We start from the raw sequence: 21,005 nt of genomic DNA, 5'->3' as shown, positions 1-21,005 counted from the left end.
CCCATTAGCAGTCAGTCTCTATTTCCTTCAAGCTCTCTGTAGCCACTATATTGCTTTAACTTTTTTTGCTGTTTCTTAGAGACATTTTTGCTAGTCCTTTTTCTTGCTAAAGTGGTCCATTTCCAGATGAGTGAAGTATTACGAAAAAATTAGCTGGCCATACTCAAAACTCAATATACTGATTTTGGTGATATGTTTCCTTTCTACAACTGTAAAATATTTGCATTTGACCAGTTTTGAACTTGCTTCAAACTACACCTTGTATATCTGTGGCTATCTCTTAAAAATGCATAATAAAAGAAAGTCTTCATAAAGTCGTCTTCCAGTGTGATAATTATTTTATAATGTGGTAAGTATGATTATAGCTATTTCATGTGTATGTCATTTAATGTAGGATTAGTGGAGAAATGAATGATTCCCAAGTATTTATTGCATACTTACATGCTGAGCACTATGTTAGTGGTTTTGAAGAATGTTAAATAAAGAATATGACAGTGTCTCCTGCCAGGTAGTTCTCTTTCTGTCAGGGTACATATTAGATTCATTATTATAAAGTTAAGTGTTATACGGAATATTACTAAGCATAAGTGCCGTTTAAAAGAAAAGAAGAAATCATTATGGACTTGAGTAATTGGAGGGGAGGCTCAAGGAGGAGGTGGGACTTAAGCAGACGATGAGGCTTTGCAAAAGCAAAGAAGGCTCCTTTAAGACTTGCCAAATAAGAGCAAGCATAAAGGGTATAGAAACACACGTGTAAATTAAGAAAAATTACATTTCAAACCTATTTGAACTTTTATCTGGAGAAAAAGAGACCATAACAGCATTGGTCTTAAATTTAATATCTGCTGCTGAATTTTCTTTTTGTGGAAATATTTCTAAATATATAGTAAGATTGAGATTATTCATAATTATGCATGAAAGTATCCAGGCTGAACCTTTATAAACTTTAGGAAGTTACATTAGGATTTAATTGCTTGAAATAATCTACTTCAAACATGTTTTTCAGCCGCCTGTCTTGGTTAGATGGCTCTGGATTGGGATTCTCTCTGGAATACCCCACTATTAGTCTGCATGCAGTGTCCAGGGACCTAACTGCCTATCCACGAGAGCATTTGTATGTTATGGTGAATGCCAAATTTGGAGGTATGTATGGTAATTTAATCTTGAGCTGCCGTTGGTAGCATGTAATTGTATTTTTAAAAGCATTCTTTGATCAGAATCAATGTAATGTTCAAACCATTGACCTATTTTTGGATAATTAAGCAAAATTTAATGCAGTAAAATAATTTGGACACTGCCTTTTGTTTTCCGTATATTTGCACTTAGAATTGTTCAGTTATCATGGATTTATATTTCTGATTTTTCCTCTTGAGTTTGTTTCTTTCTCTTTGTAAAGGCATTTCTGTTTGGCACCCTTACAAACTTAGTTCAGTGTATTTTGTGCTTCCAGGAGTTTAGGTTAGAACCTGATATGTTTTGTTTTGTTCTGTTATCAAGGGGGGATGTTTCCTCCACCTACACTTGCCAGTCACATTTGCTTGTCAGGGCTGGAGTGGGGAGGAGTGCTGCGGGCATCCTGGAGTTAGAGGCCAGGGATGCTCCTAAACATTGCAGAATGCAAAGGATAGCTTTCCACAACAAAGAATTATCCAGTTCAAATGTCAGTAGTGGTGAGGTTGAGAAACCTTGGGATACAAGATTCCCAGGTTCTGCTGTTGGAGATAACCACCAAAGTTCATAAAAATCTAGTGAGGTTGAAGAAAGATGGAGTCAGAAAGATAAGATAGCCTGACCAGGTGGTGGCGCAGTGGATAGAGCGTCGGACTGGGATGCGGAAGGACCCAGGTTCAAGACCCCGAGGTCGCCAGCTTGAGCGCGGGCTCATCTGGCTTGAGCAAAGAGCTCACCAGCTTAGACCCTAGGTCGCTGGCTCCAGCAGGGGGTTACTCAGTCTGCTGAAGGCCCGCGGTCAAGGCACATGTGAGAAAGCAATCAATGAACAACTAAGAAGTTGCAACGCGCAATGAGAAACTGATGATTGATGCTTCTCATCTCTCTCCGTTCCTGTCTGTCTGTCCCTGTCTATCTCTGCCCCTGTTAAAAAAAAAAAAAAAAAAAAAGAAAGAAAGATAAAATATCCAATTTTTAGGCTGTTGACTTTGGGTTGTAAGAATTCTGACTAGGAAACAACTTAGGCACAAGGCAGAAACTGAGAAGTGGATGTACTGTATTGTGTTAATTTACTCCGATCATCTTTTATGGAAGTACAGAACTTTGGGATTGAAGGACATTTGTTAAACTTTTAGTAAACTTGTTTTTAAATAGTGGGTTGCTTTTCTTTGAAATAGTGTATAAGATACAATCCCATAAGTTTTCCTGTTGAGTTATTGCTCCTCCAATTTGGGGTTTTAATGTAATTTCATATATAAGATGACCGTGTATATTCAGTGTGACAATAGTTATTTAGTAATATTTAGGGTTTTGTCTCATTAAGTGGTAATGACTGATTTGGCTATCTGAATATTTTTGTTATAAGATTTCAAACTCTTGCCATTGGAAAGAATCCAAAGATAGATAAACTTTAATAAAGTTTGAGAGGGTAAGGTAAAGTAAAAATCTTTGACCTTGGGTTGTAGTAAAACTTCCAGATGAGGTATTGGACACAGTTTACTTTCTATCTAAGTAAATGCAACTATATTTTCATAACTAAGAGTATTATATATCATGTTTAGTTTAAAGTGGTGGTTTTCAACCTTGTTACACTTGTTGACTGGTGAAAATAGTTATTTCGGGACCGCTAAAGCAGAAATTTACCCTGCACATAAGCGAATTCAATAAGAGCATTGGGTTTATCATCTTCATACAACATTAGGTTGGTTAACTCTTGTGGACTGGCACAAAATTTCTGGTGGTTGAATTTTGTGCCAAACTAGTGGTTGAATACCACTGGTTTAAAGTATTTATTCATTCATAGAAATGCAAACAAAACCTTCTTAGAAGCATCCTTGTCAGTCAATTCCAAATGCTGATGTGAAATTCTTATAAATGTGTAGAGCGCTATCTTTGGATAAAGGTAAAAAATAAGGTTAGAGAGGTAGGGTTGAATAAACCTAGCTTGGATAAACAGAAAAGCACGCTGAATAAGAAGACCGTCATTAACTTGGTAGCCAAGTCATTCTCATCTCTGCACCCCAGTTTTATCCAGAAAAATTAAGGGATTATAATAGTCGTTAGTTTTCTTGTTTTGTTTTAATTTTTAGTCCTTAGTTCTTAAACCTAGCTGCACATTAGAAACATGTGGAACACTTGTTAAAAATCAAATGCTAGGAGTCCCAAACTAGGAATCAAGGATTCAGTAAATTTGGGGTACGGCCCTGGCCGGTTGGCTCAGCGGTAGAGCATCGGCCTAGCGTGCGGAGGACCCGGGTTCGATTCCCGGCCAGGGCACACAGGAGAAGCGCCCATTTGCTTCTCCACCCCTCCGCCGCGTCTTCCTCTCTGTCTCTCTCTTCCCCTCCCGCAGCCAAGGCTCCATTGGAGCAAAGATGGCCCGGGCGCTGGGGATGGCTCTGTGGCCTCTGCCTCAGGCGCTAGAGTGGCTCTGGTCGCAACATGGTGACGCCCAGGATGGGCAGAGCATCGCCCCTGGTGGGCGTGCCGGGTGGATCCCGGTCGGGCGCATGCGGGAGTCTGTCTGACTGTCTCTCCCTGTTTCCAGCTTCAGAAAAATGCAAAAAAAAAAAAAAAAAAAAAAAAAAAAAAAAATTTGGGGTACGTATTTTAAATGTATGATTATTTTCTTGAAATTGGTTAATTCTTTCTAACTAGAATAAGTAGGACTTTTTTTTTTTTTTTGGCGAGACAGGCATACAGATAGGAAGTGGAGAGAGATGAGAAGCATCAACTTGTAGTTGTGGCACTCTTTTGCCAGTGACCCCTTGCTCAAGCCAGCGACCTCAGGTTTCAAACCTGGGACCTCTGTGTCCACTCTGCCACCATTGGTCACGGTTAAAATAAGTAGAACTTTTCTATCTTAATTTGATTACATTTATTTCAATAATTCCAGTTCTTTTTTCCTGAAACTCTACTCTTCTCATAAGTTACACATGCTTTTTTTATTATTTTTTTAAAATTTTTTAAAAGGACAGAGGGAGAGTCAGAGAGAGAGAGATATAGGGACAGACAGACAGGAACGGAGAGATGAAAAGCAGCAGTCATCAGTTTTTCGTTGCGACACCTTAGTTGTTCATTGACTGCCTTTTCATATGTGCCTTGACCATGGGCCTTCAGCAGACAGAGTAACCCCTTGCTCGAGCCAGCAACCTTGGGTCCAAGCTGGTGAGCTTTTCGCTCAAGCCAGATGAGCCCGCGCTCAAGCTGGCGACCTCAGGGTCTCGAACCTGGGTCCTCCGCATCCCAGTCCGATGCTCCATCCACTGCGCCACCACCTGGTCAGGCAGTTACACATGCTTTGATCCTACTTCCCAAATTTTGTTCCTTTCATCCTGATTCTCCAAACTCCAGGCCTTTTTCTTTTTGGCTTATCTCCATAAACCTCTTTAAAATGAGGCATCAGCTTATCGTTGAGGACATTATATTATTTTTTAAATAACTAAAAATTCATTCTCATTGTTCAGAATTTAGATATGTTTAAAAAGACAGAATATGGCAGCCACTACTGTGATCTAGAATGAGATGCTAAGTGTTGGTTATGGTCATTTTTCTTAATTGTAAAAATACTATTTCTATTTATTGCCCTAAGATAAATTCCTAAGGATACAGGGTTGGGCAGAAAGTGTAGATATACCGTTATGAGTACGAGGAGTTTATTCTTACATTATTATTTATTAATTATTGTTTTTATTTGTATTACAACTTTAAACCTACTTTTGCCCATTCCTGTATAAAAGTAGCTGTAAATAGTGGTTATTTCTAGGGAGAGAACTGGAGTGGTAGGGACTTACTCTTTCCTTTGAGTTCATCTAGTTGTATAAGATAAGAGGTGGTGTTCATTCCATTATAGAATAATACAGTGTGATAGTTGGTTTTTTAAATGCATTGCAAATGTTTTTGTAGTACTAGATATATTTCACTATTCAGATTTATCTAAAATTCTCCAATATTTTGTATTATTTTAACTCGTTTACAGAGGATATGTATATTATATTTAATAGTATCATAACATAAACAGGACAGAAAAAGTCTGCTGGGGTCCAGCCCCGGGGGAAATCCAGGGGTCCCACAGGAAGAGACGGCGTCGGCACGAATCAAGTGAGAGAGCCGAATTCTTTTCTTTCTCTTTATTCTCTAGTTAGCATTTACTGCCAGGCATCTCTGCCAAATGCTGGTCTAGCTTTCTTTTTATGCACACACACTAAGTTACAATCACATGGTATTTTGTTTCACTATGGTTACATATTTCCAGATAACAGTTAATTCATATCTATAAGCTATAAATAAGGTGGTACAAACTTCTAAAAGATTAGTACTAATTAATAACTCTACTTTACTGTTGTTGTGAGTCAAGGGCGCAGAGAGAGAGATTAACAGACGAAATCATCAAGGACTAGCAAAGGACCACCGCTTGCTCAGGCAAATGGCCTTGAGTTCATGCAGTGTCCTAATTTTTTCACAAGACTACAAAAGGCTTGCTATTTAAGAAACTGACATAGTATTAAGAGTAACTTTTACTTAAAGATACATAGAGTGCACCTGCAAGATAGCTAGTAGCAACATAATATCAAAAGGCATTAATTGCTATTGCTGCTATGAATTCCACTACATTCCTTTCCTTATTCTTGGAAAATACAAAAATCTTAGAATGTTTTACTGAGAAAAGCCCAGTAACTGCCTTCAGTCACAAAACAAGTCTTTTAACAAAACATTCTTTACTAGCCAGCTGCGCTCCCATCCAAGGCCACACAACGGGCCACTCCACTACACCTTACCTAAGATTCTAATGTCTAGTTAAACTTTATTTACTTACTATATTCATATACTAGTTAAGTTCTAACTTTATTCTTTCTAATATGATTAATAAGAAGAAATTCTCTTACAAACTTAACCCTTTATGAGGGATATCATAGCCAGCCTCTTATATTTATGAGCCCAGTTCAAGGGGCTTACAGGCTTTTCTGTGGAACTTACACCTTCTGTCTCATTTCCAAAGAAATTACTACGAATCTACAGGGAAAGCACGGTACTATTATCCTTGTGCCATAAATAATAGCACACACCCAGAAAAGGGGGGATATAAGGCCAGATTAATTCAAAAAGGTCAAAGGGGGAAGTATCGTTGTGCCTTTCCTTTGCGGTGACTTTGTCACCCCACAGCCATTGGTCTTCTCTGCTGTGACTTTGTCAATCAGCAGTTTTTGATCTTCTTCTGCTGTAACCTTGTTAGCCAGCAGTTGGTCTTCTCCTGCTGTGACCTTGTCAGCCAGCAGTTGTGGGTCTTCTCCTGCTGTGACCTTGTCAGCCAGCAGTCCTTGATAGGCTCCCGACAAAAGTCCTATTAGTTATTTAAAACTTTACCTATCTGACCTGTGGTGGCGCAGTGGAGAGAGTGTCTACTTGGAACACTGAGGTTGCCAGTTCCAAACCCTGGGCTTGCCTAGTCAAGGCACATATGGCACATGACAAGCAACAAGCAAGCAATGAACAACTAAAGTGAAACAACTATGAGGTGATACTTCTCGCTCCTCCTGGTCTATCTCCTCTCTTTGTAAAATCAATAAATAAAACCTTTTTTTTTTTTTAAGTGAGAAGAGGGGAGATAGACTCCTGTATGTGACCCGACCGGGATCCACCCAGCAGCCCTCATCTGAGCCAATGCTCAAATCAGCCAAGTTATCCTCAACACCCAAGGCCAACGCTTGAACCACTTGAGCCACACTGGCTGTGAGGTTCCGGAACAGAGAGAGAAAGGGGAGAGGGAGTCAAAGAGAAGCAGATGGTCCTTTCTCATGTGTTCCCTGACTGGACATCTGCACTCTGGGCCTATACTCCATCCACTGACCCAGCTGGCCAAAGCCATAAAATTTTTTAAAAATAATAAATAAAGTAAAACTTGTCCCTATCTGCTTATTATCTATTTTTTTCATTCTAGGGTGAGTTTATGAGACTTATAAAAATAAAAGTAAAAAAGATTTAGTGTGGGTATCTTCTTCCTATAATTGATTCCTATGAGTAGAATTGTTGCATTAAAAGAAACATTTTAAAACTTTTAACATATATTGTAAAATTGCTTTCCAAAGAGTTTATATCAGTTTATACTTTGAATAATAGTATATAAGAATTCCTTTTCACCTTATCTTCATCTGCATGGAGAAGATTATTAGTTTTAAAGTTTTTGGTATCTATTTAAGTATTTTGTTGACTTTTTTCCCTTTGTGAAGTACTTCAAACATTGAAAAGTGCAGAGAGGAATAAGTATTTTTCATTATTTAATACTCAGCATAAAATAAAACATTTTTCATAATTACTCTAGTCTTTTAAAGAAATACAAATACATCAATATTGTTGAAATCCTTTTTTTATTTCTTCCCATTTTATTTCCTACTCTTTGTCTCTGGTGTTAAACGTGATCTTAAAGATGACATACGTCCTTCATGTCTATCTTTTAGATTTGTACTCAATATCTATGTAAGCTGTATAATGGTTTGGTTTTATGTTTAAAGTTTTAATGTAAGTGATATTGTATATATTCTGCTAACTACCTTTTTCACTCAATTATATATATGTTTTCTTTATTTAAATTTTTTTTTTTTTTAAGTAAGAAGAGAGGAGATAGACTCCTGCATGTACTCTGATCGGGATCTACTTGGCAACCCTGTGTGGGGCCAATGCTCTGCCCATCTTGGGCCACTTGCAACTGAGCTATATTTAGCGCCTGAGGCAGAGGCTTGACAAAACCATCCTCAGCAGCCAGGGCCCAGGGTGATTGAATCAATCAAGCCATCTGCTGTGGGAGGGGATGAGAGGGGATAGGGAGGGAAGCAGATGGTTGTTTCTCCTGTGTACCATGCCTGGGAATTGAGCCCGGGACTTCCACAGGCAGGGTCAACGCTCTACTGCTGAGCCAACTGGCCAGGGCCTAAAATTTTTATTTTTCAATTACAATTTACATTTATCATTATTTTGTATTAGTTTCAGGTGTATAGCATAGTGGTTGGACAATTATATTTTAAAATATTGCCACATATAAATCACATTTGTTTAGTTTTTTGTTTTTAATTAATTTTAGAGGAAGGGTGAGGAGAGAGACAAACATCAATTTGTTGTTACACTTATTTATGCATTTGGTTGATTCTTGCATGTGCTCTAACCTGAGATTGAACCTGCATGCAACTTGGTGTGTCAGGACAACACTAACCAACTGAACTACATGACCAGGCCTCACACATCTGTTCATTTTTAACTGCTATATCTATTTATAAAATGTAATATGCTCAGATTATAATTCATCTATTTCCTTTTTTTAATCAACATTTTTTATACTTTCATTAGTACAAATAAACTTTAATAAACATTTACATACAAACTCACTGTGTACATAACATGTACTTACATGAGGAATTGCAGGATAGTAACATCTCCAAAGTGGCTGTATCAGTTTCCACTTCCACCAGCAGTGGAAAAAAAATACAAAAATTTGTATTTTCTCTTGCTTACAGACTTTGTTAATTTATCTGTTGGGTCAGTTAACTTTTAAGGGCTTTCATCTGTAAGTTGTTGGTAATGAATCACATCAATGGTTTATAAGCTGCTGCTCTATCCTTTGTTTCAAAGTGAAAGGTAAAAGAAGCCGGTGACATTGGAACTATATTTGTTAGAGGCCAGTTTGGGTTTCTTCATCCTCGCTGTGACCCTGAGTGGGCTTGAAACCACTAGGGCTCAGTGAAGTATAACTAGACCAGAGAGTCTATCCAGAGTCCTTTTTAGCTCCAAAACCCTTGTTCTTCAACCGAATCAGTGCTTCTCATCTCTCCCTTTCTATCTCTCTTTCCCTCCCCTCCTCCCCCCCTCTAAAAAATAAAATAACCTTATTCTTGTCATTTGAAGTAAAAACTGAATTGCATTATTTAGATACATCAATAAGCTTCCTTTAAGAAATTTATTTAGGCTCTTTTTCAAAACAAATAATATCATTAAAAAGTTATTTTTACTCCCTTTCTAGAAGAATCAAAAGAATCTGATGCTGATGAAGAAGAGGAAGACAGTGATGATGATATTGAACCTATTGCTGAATTTAGATTTGTGCCTAGTGATAAATCAGCATGTGAGTGTTCTACCAAATTGATTCCCCCTTATGTACCAGGTATTTGCTCTGTTGACACACTGACCTTTACTTTTATCCTCATTACCTCCATTCTGCTTTTTCTTAATTTTAGCATCTGTAGTATTACTGGGACCAGGCCTATGAATAGCAAAGATTGTAACTATATATCGTAGGCATTGTGTTCCTTGCTGTGCTTTGTAATGGAAGGATCTGGTTGTTTTTATCTGGTTGAATCTCACCAGATAGAGGGCAGAGGCGTCATGGCAGTTCCAAAGTAGAAGATGTCAAGATAACTGGAAAGAGCCCTTTCAGCTCTAAGGGGCTTCCCTCAGATCCTAGCAGTCTGGTCAGGACTCTTGATTCTTTTTCTTAGAAAATCCCACCAGGCATGAAGAGATCTCAGTATCTTGAAATGAACTCTTATTATTTTGTGACTTTTTCATTGCTAAACTACTTTTCAAGATTGATTCTCCTTGGCATGCAGGTTTTTGTGAATATTGGGACCTTAATGTACCTCTTGTTCACTCATATTTATTTGCACTGGTTGTTACTTAATTAAATATTATTATGCGTTGGCCAGAAAGAAATATTAATTATAATTTAATTTCCTTGTTCAGTGGAGGCCATGTTCACTGCAATGTGTGAATGCCAGGCTTTGCATCCAGATCCTGAGGATGAAGATTCAGATGATTACGATGGAGAAGAATATGATGTGGAAGCACATGGTTAGTGAAATGGATTTTTTTAAAGTGTGTGTTTCATTTTAAGTATTTATTTGTACTAAGGGGATGAGATTATAGATCTTTATATCTCAAGTGACCATATAATATAATGAATGAAAGTGAATAGCATAATTCATGTGTAAGCCAAATTGGAAAAATTTATGGGTTTTCCAAGTTTGATTGTAAAAAATAGATATTATTGGGGTGATGGGGAGAAAATGGATAGAGATAAGTGGAAGGAAAGAAAATTGTAGATAGGAAAGTGGGTGGTCAGGAGAGTGTCTTTTAAGTTGAGGCAGCTGCTACAAGGGAACAAGCCTTCTCTTTTTATCACTTAAAGTCTGTGTCACCTACATCTTTAGCATATTTCTTTAGACAACTCATTGCCAATTATTTCTTTTTTCTAGAACTAGGCCTTGTTTATCTAAGAATACTTCCCCTTACTTCCCCCAGACCAGAATGCAGTCAGTGACTTGGTCGAGTCTTGTAGGTCTAGGTGCCTGCTATTCTCTTTCCCTTCCCCATGGTGTCCTGTCACCAGTCTGGCTGTCCAAGCCCTTTCCTCCATGAGTATCTGCTTCTTCACCTGAGACAGACTTATTTCTGGCATTCTCCTTTGTATATCTAAATACATTCTCAGCGGAGATTTATGAGTGATTCTTTTTTTTTAATCCTCTTTGGATTTTCCAGAATTTCTGATTTTTAAAAGGAACATGTTTTTTAATAAGGAAAAAACCTTTAATGACAATAACAAATCAATTTGCACTCATCTGTAAATTTCCCATCTTAGAATAATATAAGACTCCCTGGCCTCAAGAACACCCTCTTTTCCTTCTGGTCCCTGGACATTTGATCTTAGGGAATTGCTGTTTATTGACTCACTATCTCTTGGGATCTCTTCTCATCCTAGAGGGTAGGGACATTCTTTTTTATCTCTTCAACAGTGGCCTATATGTGTTAAATGGATGTTGAAACACCTTTTTGCACCATACCTTACCTTCAGTAAATGCGTTATTAAGTATTTTTTTTCTCATTGTGTTATAATAGCTTAAAAGTTTTTTATTTGTTCAGAACAAGGGCAGGGGGACATCCCTACATTTTACACCTATGAAGAAGGATTATCCCATTTAACAGCCGAAGGCCAGGCCACATTGGAGAGATTAGAAGGAATGCTTTCTCAGTCAGTGAGCAGCCAGTATAACATGGCTGGAGTCCGGACAGAAGATTCAGTAAGAGATTATGAAGGTAAGTATCTTTTTTCCTCGGTGCGAACATTTAGATAATCACTTACGCAACCAGGGAAGCTGTGAAGAAATGGGTATAGGTTCTTTTGGAAACTAAGAGATGCCCTGGCCAATTGGCTCAGTGATAGAGTGTTGGCCTAGCCTGTGGAAGTCTGAGTTTGATTCCCGGTCAGGGTACACCACAGAGAAGCCACCATCTGCTTCTCTACCCCTTCCCCACCTCCCTCCCCCCCTCCTCTCTCTCCCCCTTCTCCCTCCCTCCTTCCCTGCCTCCCCCTTCCTCCCTCCCTCCCGTAGCCATGGCTTGAATGGCTAGAGCAGGTTGGCCCTGGTAGCTGAGGATGGCTCTATGGCCTTGCCTCAGGTGCTAAAATAGCTCACTTGCCAAGCAACAGAGCAAGCCCCAGATGGGCAGAGCATTGCCCCATAGAAGGTTTGCTGGATGGATCCCGGTTGGGGTGCATGTGGGAGTCTCTCTGCCTTTCTGCCTTCCACGTAATAAAAAAAAGAAAGAAACTTAAGAGAAGTCTCAGAATTAACTCTTTATAGTGTGGTTTATAAAAATAGAAAACAGAATGGGAGTGCTTCTATAAATTTTTTAAAACTTTTTTTCCTGGCCCCAGCTGGTTGGCTCAGTGGTAGAACATCGGCCCCGCATGTGGATGTCCTGGTTTCAAAACCTGGTCAGGGCACACAGATGTGACCCTCTGCTTCTCCACCCTTCCCCTCTTTCTCTCTCCCTCATTTCCTCCCTCCCCACTGTCCCGTAGCCATGGCTTGATTGGCTCAAGTGAGTTGAACCCAGGCACTGAGGATGGCTCTGTGGCCTCTGCCTCTGGCGCTAAAACACCTCAGTTGCTGAGCAGCAGAGCAACGCCCCAGATGGGAGGAGCATCACCCCATAGGGGGCTTGCTGAGTGGATCCTGGTTGGGGTGCATGTAGGAGTCTGTCTCTCTTCCTCCACTGCTCTCACTTTAACTACAAAATAGTCTATGTTCACAGTCAATTAAAAAATATTTTTAATTGATTTTAGAGAGAGAAAGGAAGGGAGAAGGAGAGAAACATTGATTTGTTGTTTCACTTATTTATTTTTTTGTGACAGAGAGAGAAGGACAGACAGGAACAGACAGACTGGAAGGGTAAGAGATAAGCATCAGTTCTTCATTGCGGTACCTTAATAGTTCATTGATTGCTTTCTCATATGTGCCTTGACCAGGGGGCTACAGTAGAGCGAGTAACCCCTTGCTCAAGCCAGCGACCTTGTGCTTCAAGCCAGCAACTTTTGGACTCAAGCTAGCGACCATGAGGCAATGTCTACGATCCCATGCTCAAGCCAGTAACCCCATGCTCAAGCCAGATGAGCCCGCGCTCAAGCCAGAAACCTCAGGATTTCAAACCTAGGTTCTCTGTGTCCTAGTCCACACTCTGTCCATTGCGCCAGTGCCTGGTCAGGCAATGCTGCCATTTTTATTTTTAAAATGAATTTAAAATAAATTTTTACATCGTTATATGCAAAAGTAGGATAGTCAGTTGATTTAAAGGGCTAGGCAGCATTCAAAAAACTTGGATTCTCTTTTTGTGACAAATATCTGGACCTTAAGTGGTTTTAAATTTTTATGCTTTAGTTATATTTGTAAGCTGCTTTGTAAGTATTTTCTCTATTAGACTGGTTTTCTTTTCTAAGTATCCTAATTTAATTAGATTCTTAAAGTATTTTTTTGATTTATCCTTTACCTTTCATTCTCTTATTCATTCCAATACTGAGTTCCATGGATTTTCCTTTAAATGACTTTTAGATCTCCTTGTTATTATTCCTACTATTCTCCAAACCTAGGCTCTTTTTTCTCATGCAGTATTTAGAGTAGTAAACTTTTTGCCGCTATCATCCCTTCCTACCATATTAATCTTCTGAGAACACTGTATATCACTCCTCTATAAGGATTTCTTCTCCAGTGGTCCAGTGATACTCAACATATAAAGTTCAAAGTCTTCACTCTGAAGAGACAACCCTGTCTTTGCCCCAAATGTCTTCAGTCTTGTTCCTACTATCCTCAATAAGACATTTAGGTAGTGCTCTTTTGTACCAGCCCCTGATTAAGCATATGACAAATATTTACCCATTTAATCCTTCCAAGAACCCTCTGTGGCAGATGTTATTATCCCCATTTTACAGATGAAGAAACTAAGGCATAGAAAGGTCACATACTTGCTTTATGCCAAATAGCTAATAAGTGGTGAGAGGATTAAGTGAGCTAATGTACAAGGCACTGTTATAAGCATTTTTTTTGCATCTTATATGTACTGTATTTAATATATGTTAATATTTTGTGTGGCTACAGAATTTTAACACTTTTACTATTTAGTGACACAAAATACTTATTTACTGTCTTTTTCTTTTATTGGTATATTTAAGCTTTGCTCATAATGCTCTGATCAACATCTCCATACACTTAGCATGTTGACCTAGGGATCCTGAAGTTTTGGGATATTTTAGTTTGGAAAAGTTTAGGCTTGTGTCTCCTCCCCATTTTAAGCCCTGGCTGGTGAGCATCTAACATAGACTTTAAGGAGATGCCTCAAATAATTTCTAGTTCTCTATCAAACTCTTGGCTGAAAGCATGCAAGATGTAATCTTTTTTTTTATTACAGTGATTGACTGGAGAGGGCTCTTGACCATCAAAGAGCCTATCATCATTGAAGCGTTGTTTTTTTAATGTAAAATTCTTTATTTAATGCTTTGTAACAAACAATTTTAAGGTTGCAAACACTTTGTAAAGAGATTTTTCTTTGGACTTTTATTCCTAAGCCTCATTAGCATATCAGCTTCTTCGGTATATACCATTGCCCATCTGACTCCTGAGTACCCACTTCATTCCTTTTGCCACTTATTTATTTAATTTCACTTGTACATTTTCTTTTTTAAAAAGTGGTTTATTTTTAGAATTTTAAAATAAAAATTGTGTATATTTAAGGTGTGTAACTTGATGTTTTGATATACATATACATAGTGAAATGACTACTGTAGTCAAGTTAATTAAATTCCATTTCTGTACCTAGTTACCTTGTGTTTGTGTGGAGAGAACACCTGAGATCTGTCTTAGTAAATTTCAGTCTTTGCCGTTAAGTACATGTGCTGTCCACTAGTGGCGTTTCAGTGCTTCATGTGCTTATTTATGTTGAGGTGTTTATTGAGCTACTGGACGGGATACAGAGAATACAGCAGTTTTCGAGAGATGAGGTTACTATCATCTTACCAGTTTTAGTGGAGCGAAAAATAAATTAATTTATTGGGTAGTGCAGTGTAGTCCAGCATTGAGATACAGGGGCCCTTCACCTGGCCTGGATAGTCAGGCTTAGAGAATCAAGCTTCATGAAGTAAGTGACATCTAAGCCAAGGTTTGAAAGATGAATAAAAGTCACCCTGGTGAAGAGATATACAGGTTGGGGAGAGAGGCAGGTAAAGGGATCAGCAATGTGTAAAGGTACAAGAGACCGTTCAGCTTTGGGAACTGAAAGTAGTTCATTATGTCTGAAACTCTGAGTGTGAAGAGTAGTTATAGCAACAGATAAAGTGGATAGTGAACTGGGCTGTATCTTAAAGGAACTTGAAGCTGAGTTAAAGAATTTCAACTTTACACTTAGGTCAGTGGGAAGCCATGAAAAAATTTTAGTTTGATTTGTGTTTCTGAAGCTATGAAATGGAAAATTAATTGCAGAGGGAAATACTGGAGGAAAGAAGAGAAGCCCTGTTAAGTAAGGTTTAAATTAGATGAGAGACAGTGGCCTAAATTAGGTAGTGGTGGTGGATGTCAAAAGACTTAACAGATTTGGGAGATATTTAAGAGGTAGCAGCAACAGAAGTTAGAGATGTGGTGGGGGTTTCTGGATGGGGCAGGTTAAGAGGTATCCTTTAGCAAGACAGGAAGTAGGAACATTTTCTATGTGGAAGATGATGAGTTACTTGTAGATTCGTGTTACAGTTTGGGGGCCTGCTGGATGGATGTCCAGTTGGTCCGTTGCGGGGGGGGGGGGGCTGCAGGCAGAAGCCAGTCTGTGGTGAACTGAGGAATTGAGGGGTAAATGGGAACTGAGGATATGGAGAAAGCAGGCATAAACAGTTCTTTCTAGACGGCTTTCCTTTTCTTGTCCTAATTTCCTTCCCCCCCTTTTTTTCCTCCCTCTTTTTTTAAGCAAGGGCCAGTTGGGGGGGACAGGAAGGAAAGGGATGAGAAGCTCCAGGGCTCCAGCCGAGCCAGCGGCCATGGGGTCATGTCTGTGACCCCACACTCAAGCCGGTGACCTCAGGGTTTTGAACCTGGGTCCTCAGCACCCCAAGCTGACACTCTATCCATTGCACTGCCACCTGGTCAGGCCCCCCCTTCCTTTTTTAAATGAGGTAAGATGAACAGGAAGCTTGGTTTACTTTGTCTTTTCTCCTCAATTATGTCATAAGCTTTGTGAGGATAGGACTTCATACCTTAAAAAAAAAAGTTGCACAGAAATCTTTAGTACAGTTCTGTCAAGAGTGAGCAGTTGATGCTTACTGTGCTTGCAAGTTCCTACGTAGCATTATTTATTGTTGAGATTGAAAATGTATGAAGTAAATGTTAAGTGTTTAGACTCATTTTATGTTGGCTTAAATCCACAGGTTGCATTTTTCTTTCTCAATTAGTTCCTTGATACTTGAATTTTCAAAAGAGAAAGAAATAGGAACTCTTACCAGCAGAGGGCACTAGCTTCCTTCTGGTTGAAATATAAGCTGAATCCTTACCTGTCTGAAATGCTTGGGAGGCTGTTGCTCAGCAGTTAATTTTTTTTTTCAGATGGGATGGAGGTAGATACTACACCCACAGTTGCTGGACAGTTTGAGGATGCAGATGTTGATCACTGAAAATTATTTTATGCTGTTTTGGGGTAAGTAATTTCTTTTGTTCTTTTTTCACTGAACATGAAAATTCTGTCAAATAATTTTTATTTTCATACTTCAGGAAAACTTTATAAAATTAACAGTTTGGAAAAATGTTAGTTATTCATTTCTGAAATTGAAAATTATGTGGGTTTTTACTGAGTACTTGAGCCCACGCCAGGCACTGAGAGTATATGGAAGAACAAGATACAGCCATCTTCAGTGAACTGAGGAGAATGACATCCCTTGACTCAGAACTGGAGCATACTCTGGTTGCTCAGGTGGGTGGGGGCTGCAGAGCCTGAGGTTTATGTTCTGCTCTGCTCTTGAGTCACTTTTTGCCATTTGTGATGTTTGAAACTTTAACATGTTCATCAGAAAACACAAAGAGATAGATGACAATGGAGTAGGTGGACAGATATTCCACATTCCTTCACCCAGGACCAAACTGGAGTTATAACTAAATTTAAGAACAGTCATCCTGAAAAGCCAAATCGGACTAAATGAAGAGGAGCCTGGCCTGTATCCATGGATTCACAGAGGAAGCCACATCCAGACTGATAGGAAGGGCGGAGACATGGAAAGGACTGTTCCTGCTCCCAGGAGTGAGTGGCAGCTGAGAGTCCAGAGGGACATCTCAGCTGCAGGGAGGTTTGCCCTTAGAGGTGAGTGACGGTCCTAACCCCCAGGCTGGGTGCCCAGCCTAGAGCACCAGAGCCTAGAAGGGGTGCCCAAATTGCATTTGACAGTGAAGAGAGGCAAGGTTTCTACCTGTGAGATAGAGACAGGAGTTCTCAGAGACACAGGCACCATCTTAAAGGGCCAATGCAGAAAATCTCATAGCTACTTACCCGGGGCTCTGGTGGAGGGAGGGCTGCAAGGACTAGAGTTGCATGAGGAGAATGTGAAATTGGTGGCCCAGGGAAAGACACTGTGGGGGACAGCCACTGGAACCCCTATGTTGAGTCATTCTCTAGTACTGGGTGAAGGGTCACAATCAGTCCCAGTAGAAGACTTTTGCAGTCTTCCTCCCTGAGACCAGGGACTCCTCAGGTAAAAGAACTTAATACGGAGGTGACAGTTGGCTCTGCCTAACCTGAACCTGCTGCTCACCTCTCTGGTGAGATATAGAATTGGAGTATCCAGCAGTGGCTGAGGGACTAGTTCTGGAGTAGAGGCCCCTTCCCCATACTGAGCTCCTGACCAAGAGACCTCCCAAGTAGGGAGGGTCCCACTAATGTTGTCTCCCCAACCTCATTTGCCCTAACCCACCAAGCTTGCAACCTGTGCAGGGGTTGGTAGGGTGAGGGCAGTCTGAGCCCATTCTGCAGAACACTGTGAGAAGACCAGGCAACTGCAAGAGGGGATGGAGCAGCGGAAAATAAAGGCAACTCTTAAGGAACTGGGTACTTTTATGGAGTTGTTGTCATCTCTAAGCAGCACAAAGTCAATCCTTATATACAGGTTGGCCCCACCCACACACACCCTGGCACAGAAAATGCAGACACAAACAATAAACAGAGTGGTAGCTCTAGACAGGTAGCCCATGGTGGGTTATAAACAATGTGTGTCATCAACCTGTATCTAAAACCAGCCCAGGAGGGTCCAGAACCAAAACAACCAGTAGTGAGTGACAGACCACACCAATGCTAGACTCAACTAGCCACACAGGCAACATGCCCAAAGGAGGAGTCCTGCAGGCACCAGGCCCTGCTGCTACGCCTCCGAGTTCAAACGCTGCACAGCATCTAATACATGTGATCAAGGTTGATCCTTAGAGCCAGCCAGCGAGCCTGAAGGTGAACTCTACCTATGAAAGGATCAACAGCATTCAAGATCATATATAACGAGACGGTAAATACAACTCTCAAGAAACAGTCCTAGCCTGACCGGGCGGTGGCGCAGTGGATAGAGCATCGGACTGGGATGCGGAAGACCCAGGTTTGAGACCTCGAGGTCGCCAGCTTGAGCGAGGGCTTATCTGGTTTGAGCAAAAGCTCACCAGCTTGAGCCCAAGGTTGCTGGCTCGAGCTAGGGGTTACTCGGTCTGCTGAAGGCCTGTGATCAAGGCACGTACGAGAAGGCAATCAATGAATAATTAAGGTGTTACAATACACAGTGAAAAGCTAATGATTGATGTTTCTCATCTCTCCATTCCTGTCTGTGTCCGTCCCTGTCTATCCCTCTCTCTGACTCTCTCTCTGTCTCTGTAAAAAAAAAGAAAAAAGAGAAATAGTCCTAGAGCAAAAAGCTCAGGTGGCCTCAGTTAATAACACCGAGCCCACTTTCATCATAAAGACATCACAACAAATTTGAGATTCAGAGCAGAGTTACCTAATAGACAAAATGAGCAGATAAGAAATCAAGGAAGATACAAACAAGTGGAAGCATATACTGTGTTCATGGATAGGAAGAATTAACATGTCCATACTACCCAAAGCAATCTATAGATTCAAAGCAAATTTGTATTAGAATATCAATGTCATATACTTCACAGATCTTGAACTAATCCAAAAATTTATATGGAACCAACAAAAGAACCCAAATAGCCTTAGCAACCTTGAAAATGAAGAACAAAGTGGGAGATATCAGATTTCCTATTACAGCCAAGCTATACTGCAAGGCCATTGTAGTCAAAATAGCCTGGGACTGGCATAAGAATAGGCATACAGATCAATGGAACAGAACAGAGAACCCAGAAATAAACCCATGCATTTATGGTCAATTAATATTTGACAAATGAAGCAAGAGTATACAATGCAGTAAAGACAGTCTCTTTAATAAATGGCATTGGGAAAATTGGACAGGTACATGCAAATAAATGAAACTAGACTACCAACTTACACCATTCACAGATAAACTCAAAATAGATAAAAGACTTAAATATAAGTCGTGAAACCATGAAAATCCTAGAAGAAAAAAACATAGGCAGTAGACTCTCAGACATCTCTCATAGCAATACTTTTGCCAATATATCTCCCCAGCCAAGGGAAATGAAGGACAAAATAAACATGGGACCATATCAACCTAAAAGTTTTTTTTGGTTTTTTTTTTTGGTATTTTTTTCTGCAGCTAGAAACGTGGAGAGACAGTCAGACAGACTCCCGCATGCGCCCGACAGGGATCCACCCGGCACGCCCACCAGGGGGTGACGCTCTGTCTCGACCAGAGCCACTCTAGCGCCTGGGGCAAAGGCCAAGGAGCCATCCCCAGTGCCCGGGCCATCTTTGCTCCAATGGAGCCTCAGCTGCGGGAGGGGAAGAGAGAGAGAGACAGAGAGGAAGGAGAGGGGGAGGGGTGGAGAAGCAGATGGGTGCTTCTCCTGTGTGCCCTGGCTGGGAATCAAACCCGGGACTTCTGCACGCCAGGCCGACGCTCTACCACTGAGCCAACCGGCCAAGGCCAACTTAAAAGCTTTTGTACAGCAAAAGACACCATTAACAAAATAAAAAGACAACCCAATCTATGGGAGAATATATTCACCAATACATCTGATAAAAGGTTAATAACCAAAATAAAGAAGTTATAAAACTCAACAACAGGAAGGTAAGCAATCCAATAAAAAAATGGGCAAAGGACCTGAATAGACACTTCTCCAAAGAGGACATACAGTTGGCCAATAGGCATATGAAAAAGTGCTCAGCATCACTAATCATCAAAGGAATGCAAATTAAAACCACAATGAGATACCACCTAACATTTGTCAGAATGGCGCTCATTAACAAATCATCAAACAAGTGCTAGTGAGGGTGTGGAGAAAAGGGAACCCTGCTACACTGTTGGTGGGAAAGCAGATTTGTGCAGCAACTGTGGAATACAGTATGGTGGTTCCTCAATAAATTAAAAATAGAACTACCTTATGACCCAGCTATCCCACTTCTTTTTGTTTGTTTGTTTGTTTTTTGTATTTTTCTGAAGTGAGAAGCAGGAAGGCAGAGAGACAGATTCCCACATGTGCCTGACCAGGATCCACCCAGCAAGCCTGCTAGGGGGCAATGTTCTGCCCATCTGGGACGTTGCTCTGTTGCTACCGGAGCCATTCTAGTGCTTGAGGTGGAGGCTATGGAGCCATCCTCAGCACCCGGGCCAACTGCTCCAATGGAGCCTTGGCTGCGGGAGGGGAAGAGAAAGCTAGAGAGGAAGGAGAGGGGGGAGGGGGATGCAGATGGGCACTTCTCCTGTGTGTCCTAGCCAGGAATTGAACCCAGGACTTCCACATGCCTGGCCAGTGTTCTACCACTGCGCCAGCAGGCCAGGGCTTCCACTTCTAGGACTATATCCTAAAAATCCTAAAACACTAATTTAAAAGAAGTTATGCACCTTCATGTTCATTACAGTGTTGTTTACAATAGCCAAGATCTGGAAACAGCCCAAGTGTCCATCAGTGGACAAGTGAATAAAAAAGCTGTAGTACATTTACACAGTGGAATACTACTCAACTGGAATGAATGAAATGAATGAAGGAAGGAAAGGAATGAATGAATGAATGAATGAAATGAATGAATGGAAATACTTACCAAGACAGCATGAATGGATCTGAAAATTATTATGCAAAGTAAAATAAGTCAGTGAGAGAAAGACAAACACCATATGATCTCGCTTATATGTGGAATCTAGTGAGCACAATAAAATGAGGAACAAAATAGAAACAGGCAGGGTCACAGGGAACAGATGGACAGCTGTCATAGGGAAGGGGGAAGAGAGGACAGGATCAAAGAAGGTGAACGGCTTAGTCAAAATCATACACACAAAAAAATCATACACATAACATACAGCAGGGGAGCAATGGCCAGAGTGAAGGGTGGAGTAGAGGGAAGGGGACAAAGGAGGGTAGAAGGGGGTGGAAAGAGAC

The 21,005-nt window shown here is 40.4% G+C and overlaps 1 protein-coding gene across 4 annotated transcripts in view; it reads left to right on the top strand.

Moving 5' to 3' along the window:
- Nucleotides 1-21,005, top strand: part of CLNS1A (chloride nucleotide-sensitive channel 1A) — a 33,786-nt gene that overhangs the window by 8,128 nt on the left and 4,653 nt on the right. The window contains exons 2-6 of one of the 4 annotated variants that reach the window (XM_066360697.1): nt 1,007-1,143; nt 9,182-9,280; nt 9,898-10,005; nt 11,074-11,247; nt 16,071-16,161. In XM_066360697.1, coding sequence (XP_066216794.1) covers nt 1,007-1,143; nt 9,182-9,280; nt 9,898-10,005; nt 11,074-11,247; nt 16,071-16,138 — 586 coding nt within the window. In that variant the 3' untranslated portion in view covers nt 16,139-16,161. Of the gene's footprint in view, nt 1-1,006; nt 1,144-9,178; nt 9,281-9,897; nt 10,006-11,073; nt 11,248-16,070; nt 16,162-21,005 lie in introns of all 4 variants that reach the window. The other 3 variants (XM_066360698.1, XM_066360696.1, XM_066360699.1) reach the window with 3 other exon arrangements.

This window comes from Saccopteryx leptura, chromosome 1 (genome assembly GCF_036850995.1).
Source record: "Saccopteryx leptura isolate mSacLep1 chromosome 1, mSacLep1_pri_phased_curated, whole genome shotgun sequence".
NCBI lineage: Eukaryota > Metazoa > Chordata > Mammalia > Chiroptera > Emballonuridae > Saccopteryx > Saccopteryx leptura.
This window is presented reverse-complemented; position numbering and strand designations above follow the sequence as displayed.